This window comes from Sebastes fasciatus, chromosome 22 (genome assembly GCF_043250625.1).
Source record: "Sebastes fasciatus isolate fSebFas1 chromosome 22, fSebFas1.pri, whole genome shotgun sequence".
NCBI lineage: Eukaryota > Metazoa > Chordata > Actinopteri > Perciformes > Sebastidae > Sebastes > Sebastes fasciatus.
In genome coordinates, this window is record NC_133816.1 from 222,745 (window position 1) to 248,116 (window position 25,372).

The 25,372-nt window shown below is 39.2% G+C and overlaps 1 protein-coding gene across 3 annotated transcripts in view; it reads right to left on the reverse strand.

Annotated features, from left to right (window-relative positions):
- Positions 1-25,372, reverse strand: part of LOC141761122 (diacylglycerol kinase delta) — a 147,770-nt gene that overhangs the window by 17,273 nt on the left and 105,125 nt on the right. For all 3 annotated transcript variants that reach the window (XM_074624373.1, XM_074624374.1, XM_074624375.1), the window contains 12 exons: positions 22,957-23,096; positions 18,858-18,945; positions 15,324-15,415; positions 11,552-11,651; positions 9,393-9,458; positions 7,852-8,023; positions 7,630-7,728; positions 6,453-6,537; positions 6,208-6,315; positions 4,009-4,105; positions 3,810-3,917; positions 3,553-3,666 (listed from right to left, as the gene is read on the reverse strand). In XM_074624373.1, the coding sequence (XP_074480474.1) occupies positions 3,553-3,666; positions 3,810-3,917; positions 4,009-4,105; positions 6,208-6,315; positions 6,453-6,537; positions 7,630-7,728; positions 7,852-8,023; positions 9,393-9,458; positions 11,552-11,651; positions 15,324-15,415; positions 18,858-18,945; positions 22,957-23,096 (1,269 nt within the window). The remainder of the gene's footprint in view (positions 1-3,552; positions 3,667-3,809; positions 3,918-4,008; positions 4,106-6,207; positions 6,316-6,452; positions 6,538-7,629; positions 7,729-7,851; positions 8,024-9,392; positions 9,459-11,551; positions 11,652-15,323; positions 15,416-18,857; positions 18,946-22,956; positions 23,097-25,372) is intronic.

Sequence of the window (25,372 nt, forward strand, 5' to 3'; positions counted from 1 at the left end):
CGCATACATGGAGTATTTGTACTGTCGGTGTTGAAATGCCAGATGGGACAAAGACACCTCTGAAATACTTTGTCCTTGTGACTGAAAGTGAAAGGAGTGTTTCTCATTCACTTCAGATTTAGAAGATTGAAATAAACACCAGTATGTTGGTTGGTCTCTGGGAGACAGCTGCTAACCTCAGCACATCTTACTCATGGTTGTTTGTTGATCGAAGTATTTAAGTGGAATTGTTTATTATTGTTGTTGATGCTGTTTTAATTTAGTGCTTGTAACTGCAGTTGGACGGAGTCCAGGAAACATTTCCCCACGGGGACAATAAAAGTATATGTTAAGTGCTTTAATTTAATGTTGTAGTTATTTTGAATCACATCAGCTGAATATCTAATAAGGCCTTTACACACCAAAATACTTTTTCAATAAAAAGTTTGAATGGATTCATGCGGGCAGAGGAACTAAGGGATCGTACCCAGAGCAGCATCTGGCAGTCTGTCTGAGGTAAACTGTTGTATAGCCTGATACAGAGGTCTTCAACCTTTTTACCTCTGAGAGCTACTTTGACAAAATGAAAGTGGCTGAGAGCTCCTCATATTTTATAAAAGTAGTAACATTTATTCACATCGCTCAGCTCCACCCAAACCAGATCAATAAACTTCTTTTGTGTGAACATTTAGAAAATGTTGATATCCAACACTTACATTTTGACATCATCAACATCTTAAATTGAGCAGCATGTGCATGTTTTTTTTTTCTGTATGCATAGAAATTTAGGTTTACCAAGTGACTTTGTCTTGTCAAATTTGTTTACATATTCTTTGAGCCTTAAGCGAGCGACTCAGAAACGGGTCGCGAGCTACATGTCGCGAGCTCGCTCGACGTGTTGGAGACCCCCGGCCTAATAGTATATAGTATGTTCTTCTATGTTTACATATATTGTATATGTTTGTTGTAGTAGACTGGTATATTTATAGTGTATTCTAACATATTCTTTATATTGTGAATTCTATAGTCATTTATCTTGAGTGTTGATATGTACTTTTTGTTTACTGTTCCCTGTGCATCTATCTATCTAAATTATCTCTCTATCTACTGTATCTATATATCTATCTATTTATCTATCTATCTATCCATCTAAGCTACTGTAAGCTATTTTATCGATTTTCCTTTTCACGAAATGCTCTGAGTGTATTGAGTTTCTGGCATCTTGGTTCGGACTACAGAGCCTCCGTGTTGTTTTTCCTCATAAGTAGAAAAACACCCAAAAGTGCATGTTTTGAATATGTCTGTTCCACACAACGTGATTGGTTGATGCCATTAATCGCGATGCAAAAGCTCAGAAAAACATTGCGTTGCTTTTTTGCTGCATAATATTGCCGTTCTGTGTTAAAGTACTCATGACAAAAACAAGTTAGAAAAATGATATTGATGACAAAAGGAAAACGCCCCCGGTGTGTAAAGGCCTTAAGAGTCTACAGCCATGCTAACATCTCTGTGAGGCAGCTAAATGCTAATGTCAGCATGCTAATATGCTCACAGTGATAACATGTGGATGTTTAGCATGTTCACCATCTTAGTTTAACGTGTTAGCATTCTAACTAATAATCACTAAACACAAAGTAGAGGTGAGGCAGATGGGAGCGTCTTTAGTTTTGCAGGTATTTGGTCTAGGGCTGTCAATCGATTCAAATATTTATTCGCATGATTGCCCATAGTTAATCGCAAATTAATCACACCTACTTTTTTATCTGTTTATCTATGTACACACGTGGACAAAATTGTTGGTACCCTTCCGTTAAAGAAAGAAAAACCCACAATGGTCACAGAAATAACTTGAAACTGACAAAAGTAATAATAAATAAAAATTTACTGAAAATCAGACATTGCTTTTGAATTGTGGTTCAACAGAATCATTTTAAAAAAACAAACTAATGAAACTGACCTGGACAAAAATTATGGTACCCCTAGAAAAGATGTAAAATAATTTGACCATAGGGACATGTTAAACTAAGGTGTGTCCTGTAATTAGCATCACAGGTGTTTTCACACTTGTAATCAGTCAGTCTGCCTATTTAAAGGGTGAAAAGTAGTCACTGTGCTGTTTGGTATCATGGTGTGTACCACACTGAACATGGACCACAGAAAGCTAAGGAGAGAGTTGTCTCAGGAGATTAGAAAGAAAATTATAGACAAGCATGTTAAAGGTAAAGGCTATAAGACCATCTCCAAGCAGCTTGATGTTCCTGTGAGCACATATTATTCAGAAGTTTAAGGTCCATGGGACTGTAGCTTCTGGGGGAATGTCCTTTGGACAGATGAGACAAAACTGGAGCTTTTTGGCAAGTCACATCAGCTCTATGTTCACAGACGCAAAAATTAAGCATACAAAGAAAAGAACACTGTACCTAATGTGAAACATGGAGGAGGCTAGGTTATGTTCTGGGGCTGCTTTGCTGCATCTGGCACAGGGTGTCTTGAATATGTGCAGGGTACAATGAAATCTCAAGACTATCAAGGCATTCTGGAGCGAAATGTGCTGCCCAGTGTCAGAAAGCTTCGTATCAGTCGCAGGTCATGGGTCCTCAAACAGGATAATGACCAAAAACACAGCTAAAAAAACCCCCAAATGGCTAAAAACAAAACATTGGACTATTCTGAAGTGGCCTTCTATGAGCCCTGATCTAAATCCTATTGAACATCTGTGGAAGGAGCTGAAACATGCATTTGGAGAAGGCACCCTTCAAACCTGAGACAGCTGGAGCAGTTTGCTCATGAGGAGTGGGCCAAAATACCTGTCTACAGGTGCAGAAGTCTCATTGAGAGTTACAGAAATCGCTTGATTGCAGTGATTGCCTCAAAAGGTTGTGCAACAAAATATTAAGTTAAGGGTACCATCATTTTTGTCCAGGCCAGTTTCATTAGTTTGTTTTTTAAAACGATTCTGTTGAACCACAATTCAAAAGCAATATCTGATTTTCATTAGTTAATTTTCAGTACATTTTTATTTATTATTACTTTTGTCAGTTTCAAGTTATTTCAGTGACCATTGTGGGTTTTTCTTTCTTTAACGGAAGGGTACCAACAATTTTGTCCACGTCTGTACCTTAAAGGCATATTTGTCAAGCCTCTTATCAACATGGGAGTGGGCAAATATGCTGCTTTATGCAAATGTATGTCAATGTATCAGTTAACAACACAAAACAATGACAAATATTGTCCAGAAACCCTCACAGGTACTGCATTTAGCATAAAACAATATGCTCAAATCAACAGCTGTCACTGTGTCAGCGTGCTGACTTGACAATGACCCCCCCAAAAAAACAGTGTGAAAAAAAACTCACTCACATGTGTGTGTGATAGCGTAAGTTTGGAGCGTTATTTAGCCTCCTTCGCGACAAGCTAGTGTGACGCTGGTTACCTAACCTAAAAATCAACCCTAATTTGGTCATAAATCAAAGTATCCGCCACGGAGACGGAAGAGCGTCTATTGTTTTCATTAAAATGAATGTTATGAAACCATTTGGGACTGTAACTGTAATAATGGGATGTGTGTGTTACCTGTGCAATGCGGTGGTGCTGCAGGTTGATGACTCTGGACATGGCCATCTGCATGCTGCCAAACACCGCCACCACCTCCAACTTCTTATCATCAAATGACGGAGCACCAAAGTTCTGATCGTAAGAGATGAGAGCAAACAATATACTGTAAGTCTCAAATCTGTACATTTAAAATAACTGCTGTTTAGCTGAGCAAGCAGCTTTTACACAATTTCCCTGGCGGTGTAGATGCAAACAATGCTACTTCGTTCACTCACATTATCCTCCTTGGTGCCTCCCCAGAAGTTGATACCGCCTGCATAGCTTGGGATGTTGAGCACAGCCAAGCCCTGCAGACTCGGCAGTGACATGGGAACACCGTCACACTGAAGAGAGAGAGAGAGAGGATGTAAAAATGGGAGAAAAAACACACGAAAAATGGCTCAAAATATTCCTCATTCTTTAAGGGCATCTTACTTCCAGCTGCACTCTCTGCTCCAGGTTCTTGTACGTCTTCTGGACCAGCTCTTTAGTCCCCAGGACTCCATACCACATCATGTTCTTGGTGCGACTGCTACAGGACAAGACGGGAGGAAGAAACCAATCAACACTAGAATTTAACTTTATTGACCAAGGGATGGTATCAATCAACAAGATTAAGCTGAGTCACTATTGGTGTGAGACAATGGGACATTAATTGAGAATAGAGTTGCGAAGTAGAAGGAGCCGCTTGTTCTGGGAGTGTTTTTCACCATTCTATATTAACATTTGGTGGACGGCTCTACACTGCAATACCCACGATGCTCGGCCGCCTTTGCCAAGAAGCCAGTCAGAGACGCAGCGCTTTGTTGTAGAATTTGTGAACAAAACGCAGCACCAGAGTTGTCAAATGAAGTCAAAACTTAACCCAAAAGTGAATTGATTTAAGCACCAAAATTTAGCTCTCTATTTATGCAGATGATTTGCTGCTGTATGAGTCGGACCCATAGACCGTATATAAGTGGACGTAGTCACCGTGACGTCACCCATTGGTTGGTGGACTGCTGCTCTGAAGCCTTGATTTCGTCATTTTAGCCGTCGCCATCTTGGTTATTTGCAACCAGAAGTGACACCAGAGGGTGGAGCTAAATACAACCGGACGCTGAATAACACATTTTAGGCGACCAAAATGTTACAATTAATTTTCATGAAGTTAAAACACACTTCGAAAGGGTTAAAGTTCTACGACGAAAACACGAAAACACAGACAACTCCCAGACCAGACAATGCTGTGGTAGCAACCTGTCAATCACAAGGTAGCCCCGCCCTAAAGCATCCCCTGCTTTATGGTCCATCGGACTCTAAATGGCACCATAATTTACTAAATGAACATCATGCTGTATTGAAGAAGACTTGAAACTGGAGATTGAGACCATAAACTCATGTTTACAATGTTTGCTGAGGTAATAAATCAAGTGAGAAGTAGGCTCATTTTCTCATAGACTTCTATACAATCAGGCTTTGTCTGCCAGCTGATCAGTTTACCAGTAAGATAAATGACAAACTAACCTAAACAGTTAGACTAAACAGCCTACTGCCAGCTTTAGTTTCAGTCTTGTGTAGCCGAGGGTTACGCTGCTCCTTTACTTTATGAAGTTAATAAATTAATAACACGAAGGCTCCTTAGTCTGCACCCTCGTCAATAACAGCGCTTCACGTCTTCCGTTCCTCCCTTCACAATAAACTCCCCGGACACTGAAACACGGCTGACTGGAGGGAACTAAAGTCATTCACAACTCAACTAAATAACTTGCATGTGTTTACAGTTAGCTGTTAGCCGCCGAGCTAACGCGCTCTGCTTGTGTAAACAGCAGCGGTGGATGAGAGACAGCGGACAGAGCAGATTGAAACGTTGCTTTCCTCCATGTTTAACCGTTTCATCGTGTTTATGCTTATTGAACAGGTGTAATAACGTATCTTGGCTTTACACTTGCAAAGTTGTATTGCACTTACTAACAGCAACGAGCATGGCGTCATCTCGTCTCCACCGCGGCCTCTCTGATCAGCTGTTCACTGACTGCGCTGTGTGTGTGTTGATGTGTGTTGAGGTGTGTTGAGGTCCGACACAGAAATTGCTGTCGTGCGTTGCGATTGGTTCATTTCGGCGAGGGCACACCAGATTTTACTGCGCATGTCTTGTACCCCGAGAGGCTGCAGCTTCAGCCCCGGAGCACGTATGTACGTAGTATCTATAATGATCTGATATCGCCATTCAGTTTTTCGTCTCGACGATGCATATCGTCACGTTTTATATCGCGATATTTCGTCACACACCTAGTTAATTATATCTAAAAGACATATAACTCCAACAGAAAGCAATGTCAGCACTGAGATAAACATCTTCACTGTGAATGAAAAAGTGAACAATTAGGGATTAAAACTGACTGATTAACACCCCAAGACAATATTGTTAACCCTTTACTTTATCCGAGTTTCTGTGGATATACATTAAATCTTCTAGAGAGTTTCCAACCAAGAAAGGGTAAAAGTAATTTCTAAGTATGTGTGTGATGAATACTAAATCAATGCTGATGGGTGCAGAACAGTTAACAGTTAAAACGCTACAATTTATTGTTGGCAAATGCTCTATGAACAGAACATAATTCGGTCTTTTTTTGTGTGTGTTTGTGTTCATACCTGCATTTTTTAGGGTGCTCATCTCTCTTGTTGTTGAACTCAAGGGAAATCTTGGCGTCCAGGCCAATGCCGAAGTAGTTGTTCATCACACACTTCTCTGAGCATTGTCTGCAAATACAGAAAATATGTAGATTGTTTATTAAAATGTGATTATTCATTCATACAAGAAGACATTATTCAGCCACAGCTGGTATGTGAAGCACTGGGATGTACACGCTAACAGATGAGCGTACACAAAGACTTACACAGTGTCCTCGCTGAAGGTGACCGTGTGGAGGCTCTCTGGTTTCTCAAGGACAATAGGGGAGGTGGGACTTAAGCTTCCTTGACCTGGACAGAAGCAGAACTAGTTACTTTTATAACAAAATGTTCAAAAATAATTTTCTGGTAACATTTTATAATAACCATAATTTATAAATGGTAAATTGATCGTTAATTAAACTTAGTTAAGTTATTTTATTGTTAACAAACAATTAAATGATAATTAATGATGTTTACGTATTATTAGTAATGCTATAATTTATGTTATTTTATAATTAGTTTGAATAATATGAAATAATTACTTTATAAATTATATGTTGCATCATAGCTGATAAGAGATGTTAATGATTACATTTTGATAACATTCCTAAACTATTTATTAACAGTTTATTGTTGAACACATAATAACATTTGATATACTATGTATGTGTTAATAATTACTAAATTATTTGTAAACCTTTAGGAAATCGTTTGTAAAACATCAATAAAAATGACATAGATGGACCAGAAACCAATTATTAACCATTAACAAAGTATTAACTATCTATCTACATAATGTTTATAGATGCTTTACAGAGTATTTACTAACAATTTTACAAGGTATTATAATCATCAGTTGCAACTTTATAATAGCATCCAAATAATGTTTATAGATGGTTTACAAACCAATTATTAACCATTAACAAAGTGTTACCACTATCTGGTCCATCTATCTATGCAATGTTCATACATGTTTTACTCTAGTAACAATTTCTCAAGGGTTTCTATTCATTCATTAATATTTACATCATTTTGTAAATATTAATGAATACTTGTTAAACTGTTAAAATAACAAATTATAGCATTACTAATAATGAATAAACATTAATTATCATTTCATTGTTTGTTAAAAGTAAAATAACTATTATTTAAATGTAATGAACTAACAATTTATCGTTTATGAATAATGGTTATTATAAAGTGTTACTGAGTTTCCTTCTAAAATTGGATTCATCAGCATTTCTTTAGACAAAATAACACCAAAGTTGTGAAGTTCTGAGTTGTCCTTGAAGGAATGACTTTTTCAAACCATTTCTGAGAAATGCAGTAGTGAGAGTTTTTTAAATACTGATGTCCCTTCACCTGGTGTCCCTGCTGATGTCAAACTAAAGGGACACCTACGTGGTTCAGTGTCCTTCAGCTCCTCGCTGTTTTCTCTTTTGATGGAGGACAAGGACGACATCCTCTGGACCTGCGTGTGTCGGTTCTGCTCGTCCACCACTGAAATGATGACACCAGTGAACTTCATACAAAACACTCCACTGTGTCACAATGATACCAAGAGAAGAAAAAAGGACCACAATAAATCCTTTCTAGCTGTTATTGGAGAGGCCTTCCTCTTACCCTTCTCTGCCTGTTCGATGATCTGCCTCAGGGCTTTCTTCAGGCTGTTGGCCCGGAGCATCAGCTGCTCCTTGGACCGGTACGTTTTACCCTCTGAACCCGACTCGCCGCCACTTTCCCCGGGGCTCGAGCCGCCGCTCTCCTGGCTGGGCACTGAACCTGCTGGAACCACCTGGATGTGACAGGAAAAGAAGAGGTAGAATTTTATTATCTGTCAGATAATATCTATAAAATACATCCTGTTAGGCGAGAGGGGGAACACTCTATATCCTGTCTCAGCAAACAACACCATTCAGTATCTCAGACATATAGGGCATTAGTCAACTCTTCAACTCTATCTCACTAAGTGGAAGACGTCTGAAACTGACATTTTGTGCCTTATTAATCATCCTTACATTGGACCAATGATGCCAAAGAAACAGACGTTGTGTGACGCTAAAGCCTTCCTTTGAAAAAGGTTAATATGCATAATAGAAATCAGTATATAGAAGCGCAAGGAAATATACAATCAAATGTATTAAAATCAGGGCTGTCAATCGATTAAAACATTTAATTGCCATTAATCGCAAATTAATAACACATTTTTTTACCTGTCTATGAACCTTAAAGGGAGATTTGTGAAGTATTTAATCCTCTTATCAACATGGGAGTGTGCAAATATGCTGCTTTATGCAAATGTATGTATATATTTATTAGTGGAATTTAATTAACAACACAAAACAATGACAGATATTGTACAGAAACCCTCACAGGTACTGCATTTAGCATAAAAAAATATGCTCAAATCATAACATTGCAAACTTCCGCTTGGGGCAACTCTCAACCGTCAGTTTACGTTCACTAAAAGTTATTGTTTTTGTCACCGACAGGCTTAGATTGTTATTAGAAGTGTCTGACAACATTATGGAAAGAACCCTACAGAGAAATACAACATTTTTCGGACCTTTCTCTTGATCCGGTCTGTTTATTATTATGTCATGTGACTTGTTGCCAAAAGGCAACGGTGGAAACGTGAGAGAGAGGTGGAGAGAGGAGTGCCGGTGTTGTCAGAGTTTGTTGTGTTGGAGTACAGGAAGCGTAGCTTAGTGGTATCTAAAAGATTTTCAACGTCATGGCTGAATATTTAGATGATTTCCACAATGTGGATGGACGCAAGATTTCAGAACGAGACTTCTCCGAGCAAACAGTCACCAGCGTTTCCCTCAATACTTGACCAATTTCAGAAAAGACACAAAAACACGGGAAAATAGGGTCCAGGTTGAAAAATACCAAAGTTGCCCTTTAAAGAAAAGTGATGTTTACCTTCTGAGATAATCTGAATATTACAACTGCAGTAGTGTTTATCAAGTAACAAGATAAGAAAAATCTCTCTTGTCTTCTCTCTAACTCAAATTTTCCGTACCAGATTAAACATGGACAACAGTGTTTTTTGTTTTCAGTCACTTCAGCTGTTACTTGATATGAAGTATTATGATTTTTGACCGTTGTGACACTGATTGCTTTGACTGTTTCACATTGATTAGAAGTGGTAGTGTTTTTACCTGAGCCTCCGCTTCTTCACTTAAGGCCTTCACGAGGGAATCGAGCTTCTCATTCAGCAGTGCACACTGGGAGAAAAGACAGACAGATATTTTTATTGTTTATATGGCTCCCTTGCTCACGTCAAAATCATATGAGACGAGTGTAAATCAGGAGATAAAGTACACATCAATGCTAGGCACAAGGTCCTAAATTCAAATTTTTGTGCAGCTGCAGCAACACTTGAAACCAGCATGAAATCAATATAGCACATCAAGGTTTTATTTGCAGAAGCAACAGGCGAATTTCCCTCCGGGCATCAATAAAGCATCACATTACTTGGAAAGAGACGGATAAGCGGAACGGAGCTCAAAGCGCTCTGACAAGAAGGGTTTGGGGAAGGCGTGAGACGCCTCTGCTGGGTGAATTGATTTCTCTTCTTGGAAATGTCTCACACAAGATTCTGCAAACCTTTCTTCCTCTCAGCATGATTCTCTTTGCAGTTTCAAACTTGTAGGACTTTTATCTGCTGGTGACGGACAGCTGCTGTAATGATGTAGTTTAACCTCTTAACAACATCCCAGTTTACACATCTTCTTTTCTTTAAACAGCTTTAAAATCATCTCTGTTCCATGAACTATGTGATGTTTACCCAGAGTACAATATTAGAACCCAATGACTCCATGTTGTTCATGGCTGCACCGTTCCATCAAATGGAAATATTTGATATGTCTCGTGCATGCTTTTTATATACATTTGCACCAAATTCAAACAGATTTAGTATATTTTTATACTTTTGAATCTCTAATTTTGAGAGCTCTACTTAGAATAAACAAAAATGCACACCTATCTCTCCGAGTCATGATGCCTTATTTACACCAAGAGTGAAGCGGATTTTCACCCCGCTTTACTCGAGTGAGTTGGACCGCCGGTATCATCTGTGTTCATTCGCATTAGAGGAGAGGAGGAGGAGAAAGAGGAGGGGCTTGTCTCCATAGATCTCCTTTCCACCATTTTCTCCATCAACCATGGAAAATATAACCACTGTTGCTGCTTTGTACATACTGACTGTACCTAGCAAGCCACACGTCGCTACTGTGCTATGAACCCCAAATAATCAGATTGTGTTGTGATTTAATTGCAATAAACAATCAAAAGGATGCCAAAATCAGTACATAATGATACTGATTTGTAAAAGGTCTGAATTCGTGCTTGGTATCAAAAACTGTTGACATTTGGAGAATTCTGCAAGAATTGCATTTTTCGGCGAATGGATGGCGAGCACTTCTGTTGTGTAAACTGACCAGAAAACCCCTTAAGGAAAGCCATCCATCCTCTGAATGCTCTAGGTCTCTAGCCTGATCCATCCATCCTCTGAATGCTCTAGGTCTCTAGTTTGATCCATCCATCCTCTGAATGCTCTAGGTCTCTAGGTTTGTGGCTGTACAGTTTCATGAGGCTGTTATTGAGGTCACTGAAATGTCTCCTATGGGGACTAACATCATCACACATGAATACAGGTGGGCTCATTGGATCCATAAGAGTCTCAGCTTTACAGTGATACCCAATATATGGAATTCAAGACTTTAGGGACCCCTGTATGCAGAAATATTCAAACACACCATTTTAGAATAGGAGACAATAACACATTTATACTGCATGATTATCATAAAGTGGGCATGTCTGTAAAGGGGAGACTTGTGGGTACCCATAGAACCCATTTACATTCACATATCTGTAGGTCAGAGGTCAAGGGACCCCTTTGAAAATGACTATGCCAGTGTTTCCTTGCTAAAATTTAACCCAACTTTGGAGCGTTATTTATCCTCCAAGCTAGTATGAAATGGTACCAATGGATTCTTTAGGTTTTCTAGTTTCATATGATATGTGTGTCTTCACTCTAGTCCTAAAACTGCTAGAGCCTCTGAAAGACAGTAAAATCAGTTGGGGTCGCGGGTCTCAGGGGGTTAACACCACTGTTCAGCCTTCCAGCTTTAACTGCTCTTTAAACGTATAATGTGTCAAATGGTTGAATAGATAGAAAATATGGAAGGAATAGTGACACTTAAACCTTCTACACAACTATTTCTATCACTCTCTATTATAGAAAAACACCTCCACTGCCCACTTGTCACTGTTACACAAGCTCTTACATAACCCAAACCATTACACACACATATACCTTCTTTGCCATGGCATCTGCCTCCTCCTTGTTCTCTGTGGCTCTCTCGTACGCCTTCCCCACCTCCGCCACAAAGTCATTCACTGTCCCACACAGGAACCTGGAGAGAGAGAGAGAGAGGGGATGGGTGAGGGTGAAGGTCAATATGATTAACGTTGGAAATTAAACTAATCAGCAGGGCAACACATTTCAGATTGGGTGAGTCACCGTGCAGTCACTGTTTAAAGATTACACACACACACACACACGGCCGCCTACCTAACCTGTCAGCTACGTCGCCTCCACACACTCACTATTTACTCACAGCTGTTACATTGCTGCTGTATGACTCAGCAGGGAGGTTTCTCCAAACTCACACAGCCCTCGTGCATTTAGCAAATATTGGATTCTGTCAAATTAATATTGCTGCAGAAAAACACCTTCCTCATTTATGAATCGTGCCCTTACATGCACTCTCACAGGTTTTTATTTCCAATTTTATATCTGGAAATTACAGGTGAATGAAAGCACACTGTTTTAACTAGTTTAATGGTAGTTTTTGAAAGGCGTGAGCTCAGTCTGGGTCCACAAATTGCTGCTGAATATCGTGCAAATGTCCCTTCAACTTGAGGAAGCAGAAGTGGAAATTAATCAATCATATGTCATCGCTTAACAGCAGCAGGTGGCAGGGTATAGTTAGAAAAGTTTGACCGCACAGTGCCATTTCATTTTGGTTGCAAACTTACAATTGATGCCTCTGAAACCATGTAAAATTAGATTTTGATTGGAGTGCAACCTGTTACTACAACCTACACCTTAGATTAAGATTTCTACTCATTAGTTAAAAAGATGAAACTTTAATTTATGTAAATCTAACTCTCCAGGAAAGTCTCTTAATTTTTTTCGGGAGTGTTCCGGAGTTGCCAACATTTGGAGTCATGGTAACAGGGTGTTATCAGATCTTAACAGAAAATTAACTTTTGTGGTTTCACAGCTGCCCAGAACACAGTTCAAATCCTGGATTACTCCTGATATCTGTATGCAATCGCTCTGGATAAATAATCTACTGAGCATATAGTAAAAGGAATGTATGGAAGACTGTTAGGGCCAGGCATAAGGGAAAAAAATTAGGAGTAAGACTTTTTTTTATTTAATCTGCATTTCTAATCAACGTAATGAGAATATAGCCAAAATGTCGAGAATAATATTTAAATTTTTAGTATATGTGCTAATGCTAGTAGTACGATTTTTTTCTCAACAATTCAACATTTATTCCTTGTGTTTCGTCTTTATTCTTGTATTTGACTTAATTCTTGGGATGTCACGAGGACAAATACTTTGGTGCCAAGTCGATGCCAAAATTCTGAAAACGTTACGGTTCCCGTTTTTCTACAGTACAGCAGATACCATAAGTACCGTCAGGGCTCGAGACTAACGGCGTCATGTTGTCCCGGTGATGATAGAAAACGTGTTTGTGTTTTTAACCTCACTATCGACGCATCCACCTTATTTTTTTCCTGATAATGCTACATTGCAAACAAAAAATGTTTGTTGAAATCGGCAGGACGAGAGCTAGTTAACATTAGCTGTTAGTTCCATGCAGGACTGTGCTGCTTACCAGCTGCTAACAGTTAAAACTAACTAGCTGGGCGCCTGGGTTAGCTCAGTTGGTAGAGCGGGCGCTCTAGCTCTCTCTCTCTCTCTCTCCTCCATTTCCAAGACTCTATCCACTGTCCTCTCAATAAAAATGGAAAATGCCCCCAAAAAACTAACTTAAAAAAAAAAAAAAAACTAACTAGCTGTCATGCTGCCGATTTCAACAGGGGAGGTGCCATTACATACATTATGATGCGTTCCGGCTCTGTTCAGTAAAAATGAGGATTGGGTGAAGGTAAATTCTAACGTTATCATGATGTGTTCAAATGTATTCTTGTAAAATTTATTTTTTGGCGAGAAACTTGAATAAATCCTTGTGACCTGTTTAACTTCCTACCAACAAAATAATCTGTAAACGGTAATAAAGGAGTGACGTTTATTGCTTTACTTTTGTTTTTTTACCATGGTATCGAATTGGTATTGAGAGTCGTGGAATTTCACTGGTATTGTTATCGACTACTAAATTTCTGCTATCGTGACATCCCTAGTTTATTCTTGACATTTCGACTTTATTCTCAAAATGTAAAAAAAAGAAAAAAAACTCCTCCTCCTGATTTATTTTTTCTTATACGTGGTACTAATACTGAAAGTTCGCCCATATTCTCGACATTTCGACTTTATTTTTGAAATGCAAAGTAAAAAAAAAATCCTCCTCATTATTTTTCCTCATGCCTGGCCCTAATAATCTTCTGTAGGAATGTACAACAGCAAGACTGAACAACACTCATTCCTCTATAGTTTACACCTGGCATTCCTTATGAAGGGATATCTTTGTTGCTTTTCTGCTTGCAATGTTACATGCCACCAGTTTTCTGTAGGGTTGTTGTAAAGGTGGGGATTTCTTCACCAGCTGCTGAGATTTTATGCTTTCAAAACTGCTGTAAAGCAGAACAAGGTGTTCATCTGTAACCTACAATATAACCAGGACAGGTGTTGGGTTTTTCCTTTCTTTAAAAGTTTTTTTTTGCGTCACAGTAGATGTCTTGCTTTTTAAATTCAATGACAAAGCAGTGTTATCATTATACTATTACCCCTATGTGAGATCTTTCTGTTAGAGCTTTGTTCTACTTATCTATCTTACTTACTTGTCTTTATTGTCAAGTATGACCCTATTATGTCAGTAACATATCATTGTTAATGGTTAAAGGGAACCATTAGAACCTGACAGCGGTCTTGCTTTACTTAATGTCCCTTTAGTGTCTTTGCTGGCAAAACGACAACACATTTATTACAGTTAACTGGATAATAACAAGTCACAGCCCTGCTGTATATATGAAGTAAACTCTCCAACCAATCTGAATCGTGATGCTATTTCCCATCAAAAGACCTTCATCTACACCAAAGTTTGTTTTGATTTCTTAGACACTAAGTGAGGAACTCCAAGTAGTGAACAAAATGAACTCAATTCATGAAAAAATATGCAAGAGAAAAGTGCTGCACCGAGCTGGCTGATCCTGACGGAATCCCATTTTATGTTATTTTCGTACTTTTCATACTAACTGATTTTTATTTTTGATCTCTATCATGTCGGGTGTCTCTCTTGACCCTTGGCTAATAGAAACCTGTTAAAATTACACCGCAAGATTTAAAAAATAAACATTTCAAAGCAGGAAAGACACATTTTACTCTGTCCGACAATGCTGGTGTTACGTTTCGATGGAAATGTGCTTTGAGTGCGTCCTAATGTCCCTGAAGTGTTTGAAATGTGCTGCAGGTCTCCACTACAATCAGCAGCGGTTTAAAAACACACACAAAGTGGTGGAGAAAAGTGCTCTGTAATGACCGCTAGACTCTTCCCAAAGGAAGACTACTAATGTACTAATGCACTGAGGATGACCCCTAAATACTGAGTCATTTGTCTCTTTCACTTACAGCCGAGCAGCACTTACTGTCCATTCCATGTGTGTTAAAGTGTGTGTGTCCTTACGGAGCACAAAAAATCAATACTCATTGACCAGAAGCTCACTTCTCCCTTTTTGTTTGCCTCTTTCTCTCATCATCTCTCTTCTTTATTTTCCCTCCTAACTTCATCCTGCCATCTTTGTTCTCGTCTTCCAGCCTTCCCATTCTTCAACTGCTTTCTCCTCCCTCCTACTTTTCTCCCGTCCCTGTTTCTGAAGATATTCATGGCACGTACTTGGCAGAGGAAATGACGTCAGTGTGTTTGTCAGAGTCCAGGATCTTGGCGAGGTGGGAGGCCACGGAGTCTGCATACTGAGTGATGTGGACCTGTGAGAGAAAGAGACTTTACACTCATATAATACCCTTTTTCCACCAAAATTAGCACGAATATACATGTTTTTTAAACAGGGAAAACCAGCTAAAACCAGTTAAAATGGTACATTATTTTCTTTTCTTATTAAGTCTGTCTATGGAGGACGAAACCTGCCAAAATCAAAAATAAATGACTCGACAAATAAATATGTCATCAAATGCAGCAAAGAATATTATTAAAAAGAAATATAGTCATTAGTTAATTGATAAAATGTGATATAAACTGATATTTCAGTTTTAATTTGCTTTTTTTTTTAAAATGTATTTATCTTTATATTACTTCCCTTATGTATTTACTCTTCTGTTTGATTTTCACTTTTATTTATTTATGTATTTATTTTTATTAATTTTTTTATTAATTTATTTTTGCATTCAAAATTAAATACAAATAAATAAAAGGGACAATTAAACAGAATAAGGGAATTAATACAAAGATAAATAAAGAAGCAAATTAAAACACATCTATTCATATCACATTTTATCAAATACTGAATGGCTACGTTTATTTTTAATATAATTTTTACTACATTTAATGACATATTTATTTATTTATTAGAAACTAAGTCAATAAAGCACCCTCCACAGTATAAACTTGCAAACCAACTGCCCACAAAAAGACTTACTGTGGTCTGGCCAGGCTCAAAGACATGACTGGGGTAGGTTTGGGGTGCGTCCATTTGCTGTTACCCCCAAAAAATCCCTTTTCGGTTGATTGGCCCAGCCTTTAACTGAGTGATAAATGACTGTTGAGAAGCTTAAAAGTCTTTAAACTGGAAGAAATCTGATAACTTCTGGAATTTTTTATTGGGCTTTATTAGTTGTAACCCACAGAAGACATTCCACAAATGTGTACCATGATCTGCAAATATTTCACTATCCACATACATGTATTTTTGTATTTGTGTAAAGTCACGTTCACCAAAATACAGGGCGATTTGCAAATATGCATAACTTACTCTGTAAATTTCCATTTTAATGTTTACATGTAAAGTGATATCTACACATTTGTGCATCTATTTCTACACGTGGAATGATATTTGCGCATTTTGCAGATCACTTCCTGTGCATTTGTCGGCCATGTGACATTTGCAACTTCCCTCCTGTTTGTTTACAGAATTTTGTCCGATTGGTACCGCAGCAGATCTGTAGATAATAGTTGTAATCCACAGAAGACATTCCACAAATACGTATCATGATCTGCAAATATTTCACTACCAACAAACGTATTTTTGTATTTGTGTTGTGTAAAGTCACATCCACAAAAATGCAGGGCGATTTGCAAAATACACATAACTTACTCTGTACGTATTTTAAGGTTTACATGTAAAGTGATAAACACGCATTTGTGCATCTATTTCTACACGTGGAATGCTATTTGCGCATTTGCAGATTGCTTCCTGTGCATTTGTGGGCCATGTGACATTTGCAACTTCCCTCCTGTTTGTTTACGTAATTTTGTCCAATTGATACCGCAGCAGAAGAAGAGTCTAGGACAACCAACAGCCTGGATTCTGGAGGTGAAAGACGACGTGGAATATCTTTATTTAACGCGAGCCAGCTTCAGTGACTAAATCAGTTTTATTGCATTGTTTTCTATTAGAATGAACTAAATGGCTGCGAGAGACGAAGCGCTGCACAGCGTGCGTGTTTTGTCAGACTTCCTGTTTCTATTTATTCCTTATTCTAAAATATGAAGAACGGCTGATTGGTGAAATTGAAATGATATAAATATATAGAAATGATGTTATCTGATACGATACCTCCTCATTTCACTACAAACACCTAAACACCCATCTTTTAAGTGGTTACGTCTCTAGTCTTGACCGCACAACTGATACGTGGTTTGTGTACATGGCGTAACATAAGTGCATATTTAACGGTGTGGAGAAAGAGCGTCCGATGTTATTAGGCTATAAGTAAATAAAAAGACAAATCTATCTTCTTATCTTGTTTACTTATAGCCTAATAACATCGGATCATTGGTTCATTCTAATAGAAAACAATGCAATCAAACTGATTTTGTCACTGACGCTGGCTCGCGTTAAATAAAGATATTCCACGTCGTCTTTCACCTCCAGAATCCAGGCTCTTGGTTGTCTTAGATTCTTCTTCTATAGCTTTCTGCCAGCAGCGTTAGACTGTAGTTCCGTCAACTCATGTGAGGGAATGTCGCCCCTTCCTGGTGGAGCTAGTAAATGCACCTCTTACTTACAGATTGTTTCTACAGATCTGCTGCAGTACCAATTGGACAAAATTATGTAAACAAACAGGAGAGATGTTGCAAATGTCACATGGCCCACAAATGCACAGGAAGCAATCTGCAAATGCGCAAATATCATTACACGTGTAGAAATAGATGCACAAATGCGTGTTTATCACTTTATATGTAAACCTTAAAATACATACAGAGTAAGTTATGTGTATTTGCAAATCGCCCTGCATTTTTGTGGATGTGACTTTACACAACACAAATACAAAAAATACGTTTGTGGGCAGCGAAATATTTGCAGATCATGGTACATATTTGTGAATTGTCTTCTGTGGATTACAACTATTATCTACAGATCTGCTGCGGTACCAATCGGACAAAATTCTTTAAACAAACAGGAGGGAAGTTGTAAATGTCACATGGACCACAAATGCACAGGAAGCGATCTGCAAATGCGCAAATATCATTCCACGTGTAGAAATAGATGCAGAAATGTGTAGATATCACTTTAGATGTAAACCCTAAATTACGTATTTACAGAGTAAGTTATGCGTATTTGCAAATCGCCCTGTATTTTTGTGAATGTGACTTTACACAACACAAATACAAAAATACATGTTTGTGTATGGTGAAATATTTGCAGATCATGGTACACATTTGTGGAATGTCTTCTGTGGGTTACAACTAATAAAGCCCAATAAAAAATTCCAGAAGTTATCAGATTTCTTCCAGTTTAAAGACTTTTAAGCTTCTCAACAGTCATTTATCACTCAGTTAAAGGCTGGGCCAATAAGTCCAATAAAAATTCCATAATAGCTCCTTTGGGAAATTTTACCGACGTAATGTATGAATTAGTGGTGAGAAGGTGGCTATGCAGGTATGTTAGGTGGCTATGCAGGACTCATGCTGTCATTTTAAACTACAGCATGCCCTTAATCTACCAGAAGGAGTTGAGAGTTGAGAAGCGTTTTTTAGATCAAATTCAAAATACAGAGCTGTCCTGTGTAAATATCCACGCCACTCCCTGTGGTTTAGGTCTGATTGCTTGACTGCCAGCTGCCAGCCTCAATTGATTCTCAGTGGATGTTTTCCAAACTAATTTCTTGAAGTTTGCGAGATCTGGCTGCGTGGGGCTAATTTATGGACACCATCTGTCAAAAAGCAGACAGATTCCTGAATGTAATTTACCTGCAGAGGAGAATCAAGGCTGTCGTCTTCTTTCACTATCGGTGTGCGTTTAGTGGTGGTGGGCACCTCGTACGTCATCACACTCCATCTAAAAACACACAGAAAATAAACGTTATTATTAGCTAATCAGATCCAGAGAGGAGGAAAGGACACAGGGAATCCAAACACGCAGCCTGTATGTCTTCTATCTGTGACTGTACCGCTGATAAAAACAGCAGATCAACAAAATCCATCTATAGTTCAAGCTGAGGACAAAGAAGTCATTAAACACCTGCAGAACATGTGCACGTTTTGTACCTATTTGAATTATGTACTGTTAAATAAAGGAGTAGTTTAACATTTTGTGAAATACGCTTATTCCCGTTCTTGCCGAGAGTTGGCTGAGAAGATTGATGCCACTCATGTCTGAACGGTAAATATGAAGCTACAGCCAGCAGCCAGTTAGCTGGAAAAAGACTGGAAACATGGGGAAACAGCTAGCTTGGCTCTGTCCAAAGGGAACAGAAGTTGCCTACCAGCACCTTTAAAGCTCATTAATTAACATGCTACAATTTATGTTTAATATTTACAAAAACAGAAGTGTAAAAAAAGTACAAGTTGTGGTTTCATGGGGGCTTATATGCTGGACTATTTCTAGGCAGGGTGACTACCTCATGCTAAACTCTGCCGAAGATTGTTTATGAGGTAAAAGATGTATCACTCTGTAACACCTAAGTACAACAACGAACCTTTAGTGTCTTTGCTGGCAAAACGACAACACATTTATTACAGTTAACTGGATAATAACAAGTCACAGCCCTGCTGTATATATGAAGTAAATTCTCCAACCAGTCTGAATCTTGATGCTATTTCCCATCAAAAGACCTTCAGTGGATTTTTGTGGTTTTGTAGTTCCAACAACTCCAACAGAGTGATAACAGGCGGTAACCTCTGTTTCTGAAAAATGAAGTGAGTGCTGAAGTGCCTTAAACTTGCATTTTCTCTAATAGCCAGTAGGGGGCGACTCCTCTGGTTGCTAAAATGTCCAATGTCTATTAGAAAATGAGCCTACTTCTCACTTGATTTATTACCTCCGTAAACATTGTAAACATGAGTTTATGATCTCAATCGCTAGTTTCAAGTCTTCTTCAACACAGCATGATGTTCATTTAGTAAATGATGGTCCCATTAAGAGTAAGATAGACCATAAAGCAGGGGATGCTTTAGGGCGGGGCTACCTTGTGATTGACAGGTCGCTATCACGGCATTGTCCGGTCTGGGAGTCGTACGTGTTTTTGTCTTACAACTTTAACCCTTTCACAGTGTGTTTTCATTTCACTGAAGTTAATTGTAACATTTGGTTGCCTAAAAAATTAGCTATACCCTCTTGTGTAACTTCTGGTTCCAAAAAGCCAAGATGGCGACGGCCAAAATGCCGAACTCAAGGCTTCAAAACTGTAGTCTACAAACCAATGGGTGATGTCATAGTGTGTACATACTTCTTATATAGTCTATGAGTAATACATCTTCTCTCTAGCTGACCACGTTGCGTTAATTTCAGGACTCACATTCTGTCAGTTAAAATTTCCTTCATATCTCCATATCAACTAGCTTAAGTTTATCAACTTTACAGTTTTGAATGGGCCCTTTAAATTGTTCATTTTGCACAAATTAAGACTTCACAAACATAATAAAAAAATTATATACAGTGCAGAAAGAGGCAAAAAAACAAACACTGGGCTTATTTGAAGCCTCCCCCTAAATAGTGTCAAATTTCACAATGTTATAGAGAACACAAGATTAATATAACAATTAATATACATTGTGATTTCAGCATTAAACCTATTAAAATACAGGGGGCAAGGGCCTGTGAACTAGCTGGGGCCGATGGCTGTGGTATTTTATTTTGCTTGACTGTTGGGTGCGATGGTTCAGCAAGGCTGAATTGGCTTAATTTCACACACTGGTTTGTGATATTGTGTGTAAATAACAAGTAGGTGCTGTTATATGTGGTAAAAAAGCGAGCGCAAATCCAATGAAATGTACAATAACGATTCAGACATCAAAGGAAATACAAGCTTTGACTAATATCTTCAGTATTTGGATCAAGTAGCTTGTGAAAAATAAGGTGGCGGGCTGAAACTGTTATTTCAATGTACCAGATACATATTTAATCAACATTTAGGTAAATTTAAGTATCAGTTGGACTCTGCTGATAATGAATATTAAAGGATATTAGGATCCCTAATATATATTATGTGTAACTGGGTTGCTTTTTAAGTGTGTTTTCAACTATCAGCAGCAAATTATGCACTAATGCTGCTCCATGTTCAACTCTGTGTGGCATAAGTTATTTTTAAAGTTGTTTATGAATATTTCCCAGAGATATAAATATAAATAGCCTGTAATACTTTTAGCTAAATGAAGCTCATGCATAAATTCAGACAGGAAGACTGGGTGTGCAAGCTCATTCATCCTCATTCATTCCGGGTCTCTCTCTCTCATGGGCTATTAATATGTCAGCTGATTATGGGCGTCTCTCTTTTCAGCGACCAATCAGAGCTTGCCATATCTCCCTCAACCAATCACATGCTGCTGTCAAAAGTTTAAAAAAACATTTCTCCTCTATGCAGTTTCAGTGTCAGCATTCAGCAAACGGACGCGACCCTCCACCACCCCATCACCTCCAGATTCATCACATCAGAGTAATCCTGCTCCACTTCATTCATCGGATCTGCATCAGTCTTCACCACCACCACCACCAGTGTCTAGACCCGGGGGGAATATTTCTACATCTTACTACAGCTTCACTTCCCCTTTATTATTTCACATCGGGTCTAAATCGCCAAAGAAATGTGCTATTCATAATATGTGCACTTTGTAATAAATCATCATTTAATTCATACGAGTCTTTCCTGATTGAATTATCTTTATTGCTTTGACTATTGCTTGCTCCTGTCTGCTGCCCTTGTGAAATATAGAACCGTAAGCCCACGGACACACCAGGAACGTCAGGAGCGCGTGTCGGCTGCGTGGCGTGTCGGCTGCGTGACACACACGTTGGGCGTTCACAGCTGCATTTCAGCTGCGTTTCTGCTGCTGCTATCAGCCCTTTCTTTCTACATAGAGTTTGCCTTTTAATGGCCATTTCATTTCATTATAAATGTCATTTATATTTATTTTAGACGGAGAAAGGTTAAGAAACGTGTGGAAATTTGTAAATAATAGTAATAATCCACAATTAAAACTCCGTACTATATTCATTCATGGAGCTCTCCAAGTCACTCTATGTTCTAGAACACTGTCCAGCACATATTTCAGAATAAAAGCCTTGTGTTAACAAATGAAGGAATTCTGTCCATAGAAAAAATGCTTGAGGGCTTTTATTTTGAAATGAAAGCAGGAAGTGTTGATTCAAACCCCATACATTATCAATTCATGGAGCCCTCCAAGTCACTGCAAGTTCCACAGCACTGACTGCTCATATTTCAGAATAAAAGCCTTGTGTTAACAAATGAAGGAATTCTGTCCATAAAAAAAACACTTGAGGGCATCTATTTTGAAGTGAAAGCAGGAAGTGTTGATTTAAAAATAAGCCTTTACTTTTTTTCATCTCCGTAACATATTCTACAGATAGAATGTCAATATACAGTCAATAGATCACTTTCACTGTCTGTTGTTGCTGTGAGTCGCGTGCGGCATGCGTCAAAATTAGGCGAGACCTCTATTCTCTAGAAGTGACGCGTGGGCAGTGTGGCTGCTCTAACCTGTTAACAGGTAAAAACAGGTAACGCAGCCGCCTAGCGCTCCATGCCATTCCCTGTGTTGATGAGGCTTAAGAAACAGCATTCATTAATTCGTACATTTGGGATTTCCTCCAACTTATTTTAGGAAATCCTCCAGGACAGTTTTCCTCTCAGTCATATTGATACTGTAGCTTAAAGCTATTCAGTCCTCCGTCCACCTGAAATGGACTATGCTTGGAAGTCTGAGGAACATGACAGGAAAGCCTTCAAAGGAAAACAAAGCCAAGACTTGGTCAGACACTGTACCTTGCAGGGAACAAATAGTGCTAATCACAGCATTTCCCCCCTTCTGCCCTCTCTCCCTCTAGTCTTACCGGTCCAGCATCTTGGTGGTGGCTCTCTCCAGCTTCTCCAGGATCTGCAGCAGCTGAGCGTCGTCGTCACAGAGGCCTCCCCAGCCCAGGACACGGGCAAGGTCGTTACCTGTACCCAGAGGCAGCACGCCGAGCTGGCACTGTAATGTAAGACAGTAGGTCATCTGCAAACAAATTGACTAAATCCAATTTTCAATCAAAATCAGTAAGACTCATCAATCTAAATCACAAAGTCAGACACCACACATTTGTCCGCACAAATACAAACTAATCAAACTTTTTAGCCAAATTCACAGCAGAGCAACGGTGAAGTGCGGCCTGCGGCGAGCTGCCGTGCAATGTCTATGAAAAGCTGCGGCAGCCGCTCCCGAGCTCAGAGCACTGCGGTCGTTTGATTCTGTGGCAAAGTGCGGCCAAACAAAAGTTGGGAAAAGTTTAACTTTTAGTGGCGAAGTGCGGCCAGAGAACCCACAGCCAATCAGTAAACATATCCTGTGACTCCTGTGACATGTTGACCTGTGTAACAAAGAATGTCTTTCCACCTGAAACACATGAACACGCATCCCGGCCGCAGAAATATATAGTTATTGCTGCAAGCCACACTTTGGAATGAATTTGGCGTTATATCCTAACATTATTCCCTCTTGTCCTTTTTGTTATAAAAATGGGTTGGTAAGCATGAGCACACTAGTACATGTAGGGCTGGATCCGAATATTTGACTGTTCAGATGTTTGTTCGTTGGGTATTCGGTTTTCAATTTTGGTATTCGGGTATTTCTTTTTTCTTTTTTTAACCCTTCTGGATTATAAACAAGCATAAAACACACCAAACTTTTTGGAAATTTTTATTTACAAATAACACTGTAGAACAACAGAATCCTTAAAAAATGAATGCCTTCAATTAAACCAAAAGGCATAGTGTTGCAGCGCTATGCCGTTCATCTCAGCCGAGAACGGAGAAATGTCTGGCTGCTTCCCATGTCATGTCATGGAGACAAGCCAAGCCAGAGGCCTCCCCGCTGTTGCTTGTGTCTGAGCGTTCTCCGATGCATCCCATGGGGGGCTCAGACCGGCGGCTGCATTATGCACGGGCTTGCAGCCAGGAGGTAATGCGTGGAGACATCAGCCTCCGCCGTTTTGGGGGAGAGGGCCCGCATACGTGACTTTGAGGTACGTCTACACTCATACACAGAGGGAGGATGAGAGGAGACGCTCAGCACAGACGGAGTTGTGTGTGCACCGTCTACACAAGGTGTAAAAACAGCACTCGTGGACTCATCATGACACATTTTGTTCGAAAAAATAATCTGCGTGGGTCATAAAGGACAGAGGGGGTCGTATGTTGTACAGACGTGAAGCCCCCTGAGGCAAATTTATGATTTGTGATATTGAGTTATATACATAAAACTAACTTGACTTGAATATGACAACAGTAGACACAGATTAAAGTAATGCAGGCGTCTTCTGTGCCAATCAAATCCTACAACTCAATATAATGGGTTGATTATACAGCACAGGATGGAAACAATTGTTAGTCTGCCTCCAAATTTCATCCTCAAGGACAAAAAATTGTTTAAAACTTTAACATTTTGTAAAATAACGACAAATGTTAGATGGTGATTATAGACGCAAGTCAGAACGTAAAGTGAAGTGAATATCTTGAGAAAAATGTGAGAAACATCCCAATGGCTAAACCCTTGACATTGACTGGTTAACCTGATATAACCTAAATTATTGTCTGTCTGTCTGTTAGCAGGATTACTCCAAAAGTCTGCGATGGATTTGAATGAATTTTTTTGGAGGGTTGGGGTGTGGCACAATGAACAATCCATTAGATTTTAGTGGCAATCCGGATTCAGGAGTTTTTTTAAGAATTCCGATCAGCCTGAGCATTAAGACCACAGGGTATAACACATGCGCAGTGTAACTGATGATGCGTTGATGATGCATGACCCCGCCTCCTTCTGAGAGCATAGAGATACGTGTGTGGATGTGTGTGTGGAGCTGCTGTCCATCCGCGGTGCGAAAGAACAAAGCGGTAGCTGACGGGATGAGAGACAACATAGTGTAACTTTATAAGAGAGAGGCATCCGCCGATACTTTACACGGAAACACACCGTGTTAATAATAAGCCGACCACCTCACAGTACTGTTTTTAAAGTCAGGCGTTGGCGGAGGTCTGTGCTCTCCGAGTGCCATTCTAGTTCAGATTGATTTGACATGGGGTTAGGTTTGGGGACCTCACAATTTCATCTCTGCTCTTTACAGATGATGTGGTTCTGTTGGCTTCATCGAGCTGTGACCTGCAGCACGCACTGGGGCGGATTGCAGCAGAGTGTGAAGCGGTCGGCATGAGAGTCAGTACCTCCAAGTCTGAGGCCATGGTGCTCTGCTGGATAATGGTGGACTGCGCCCT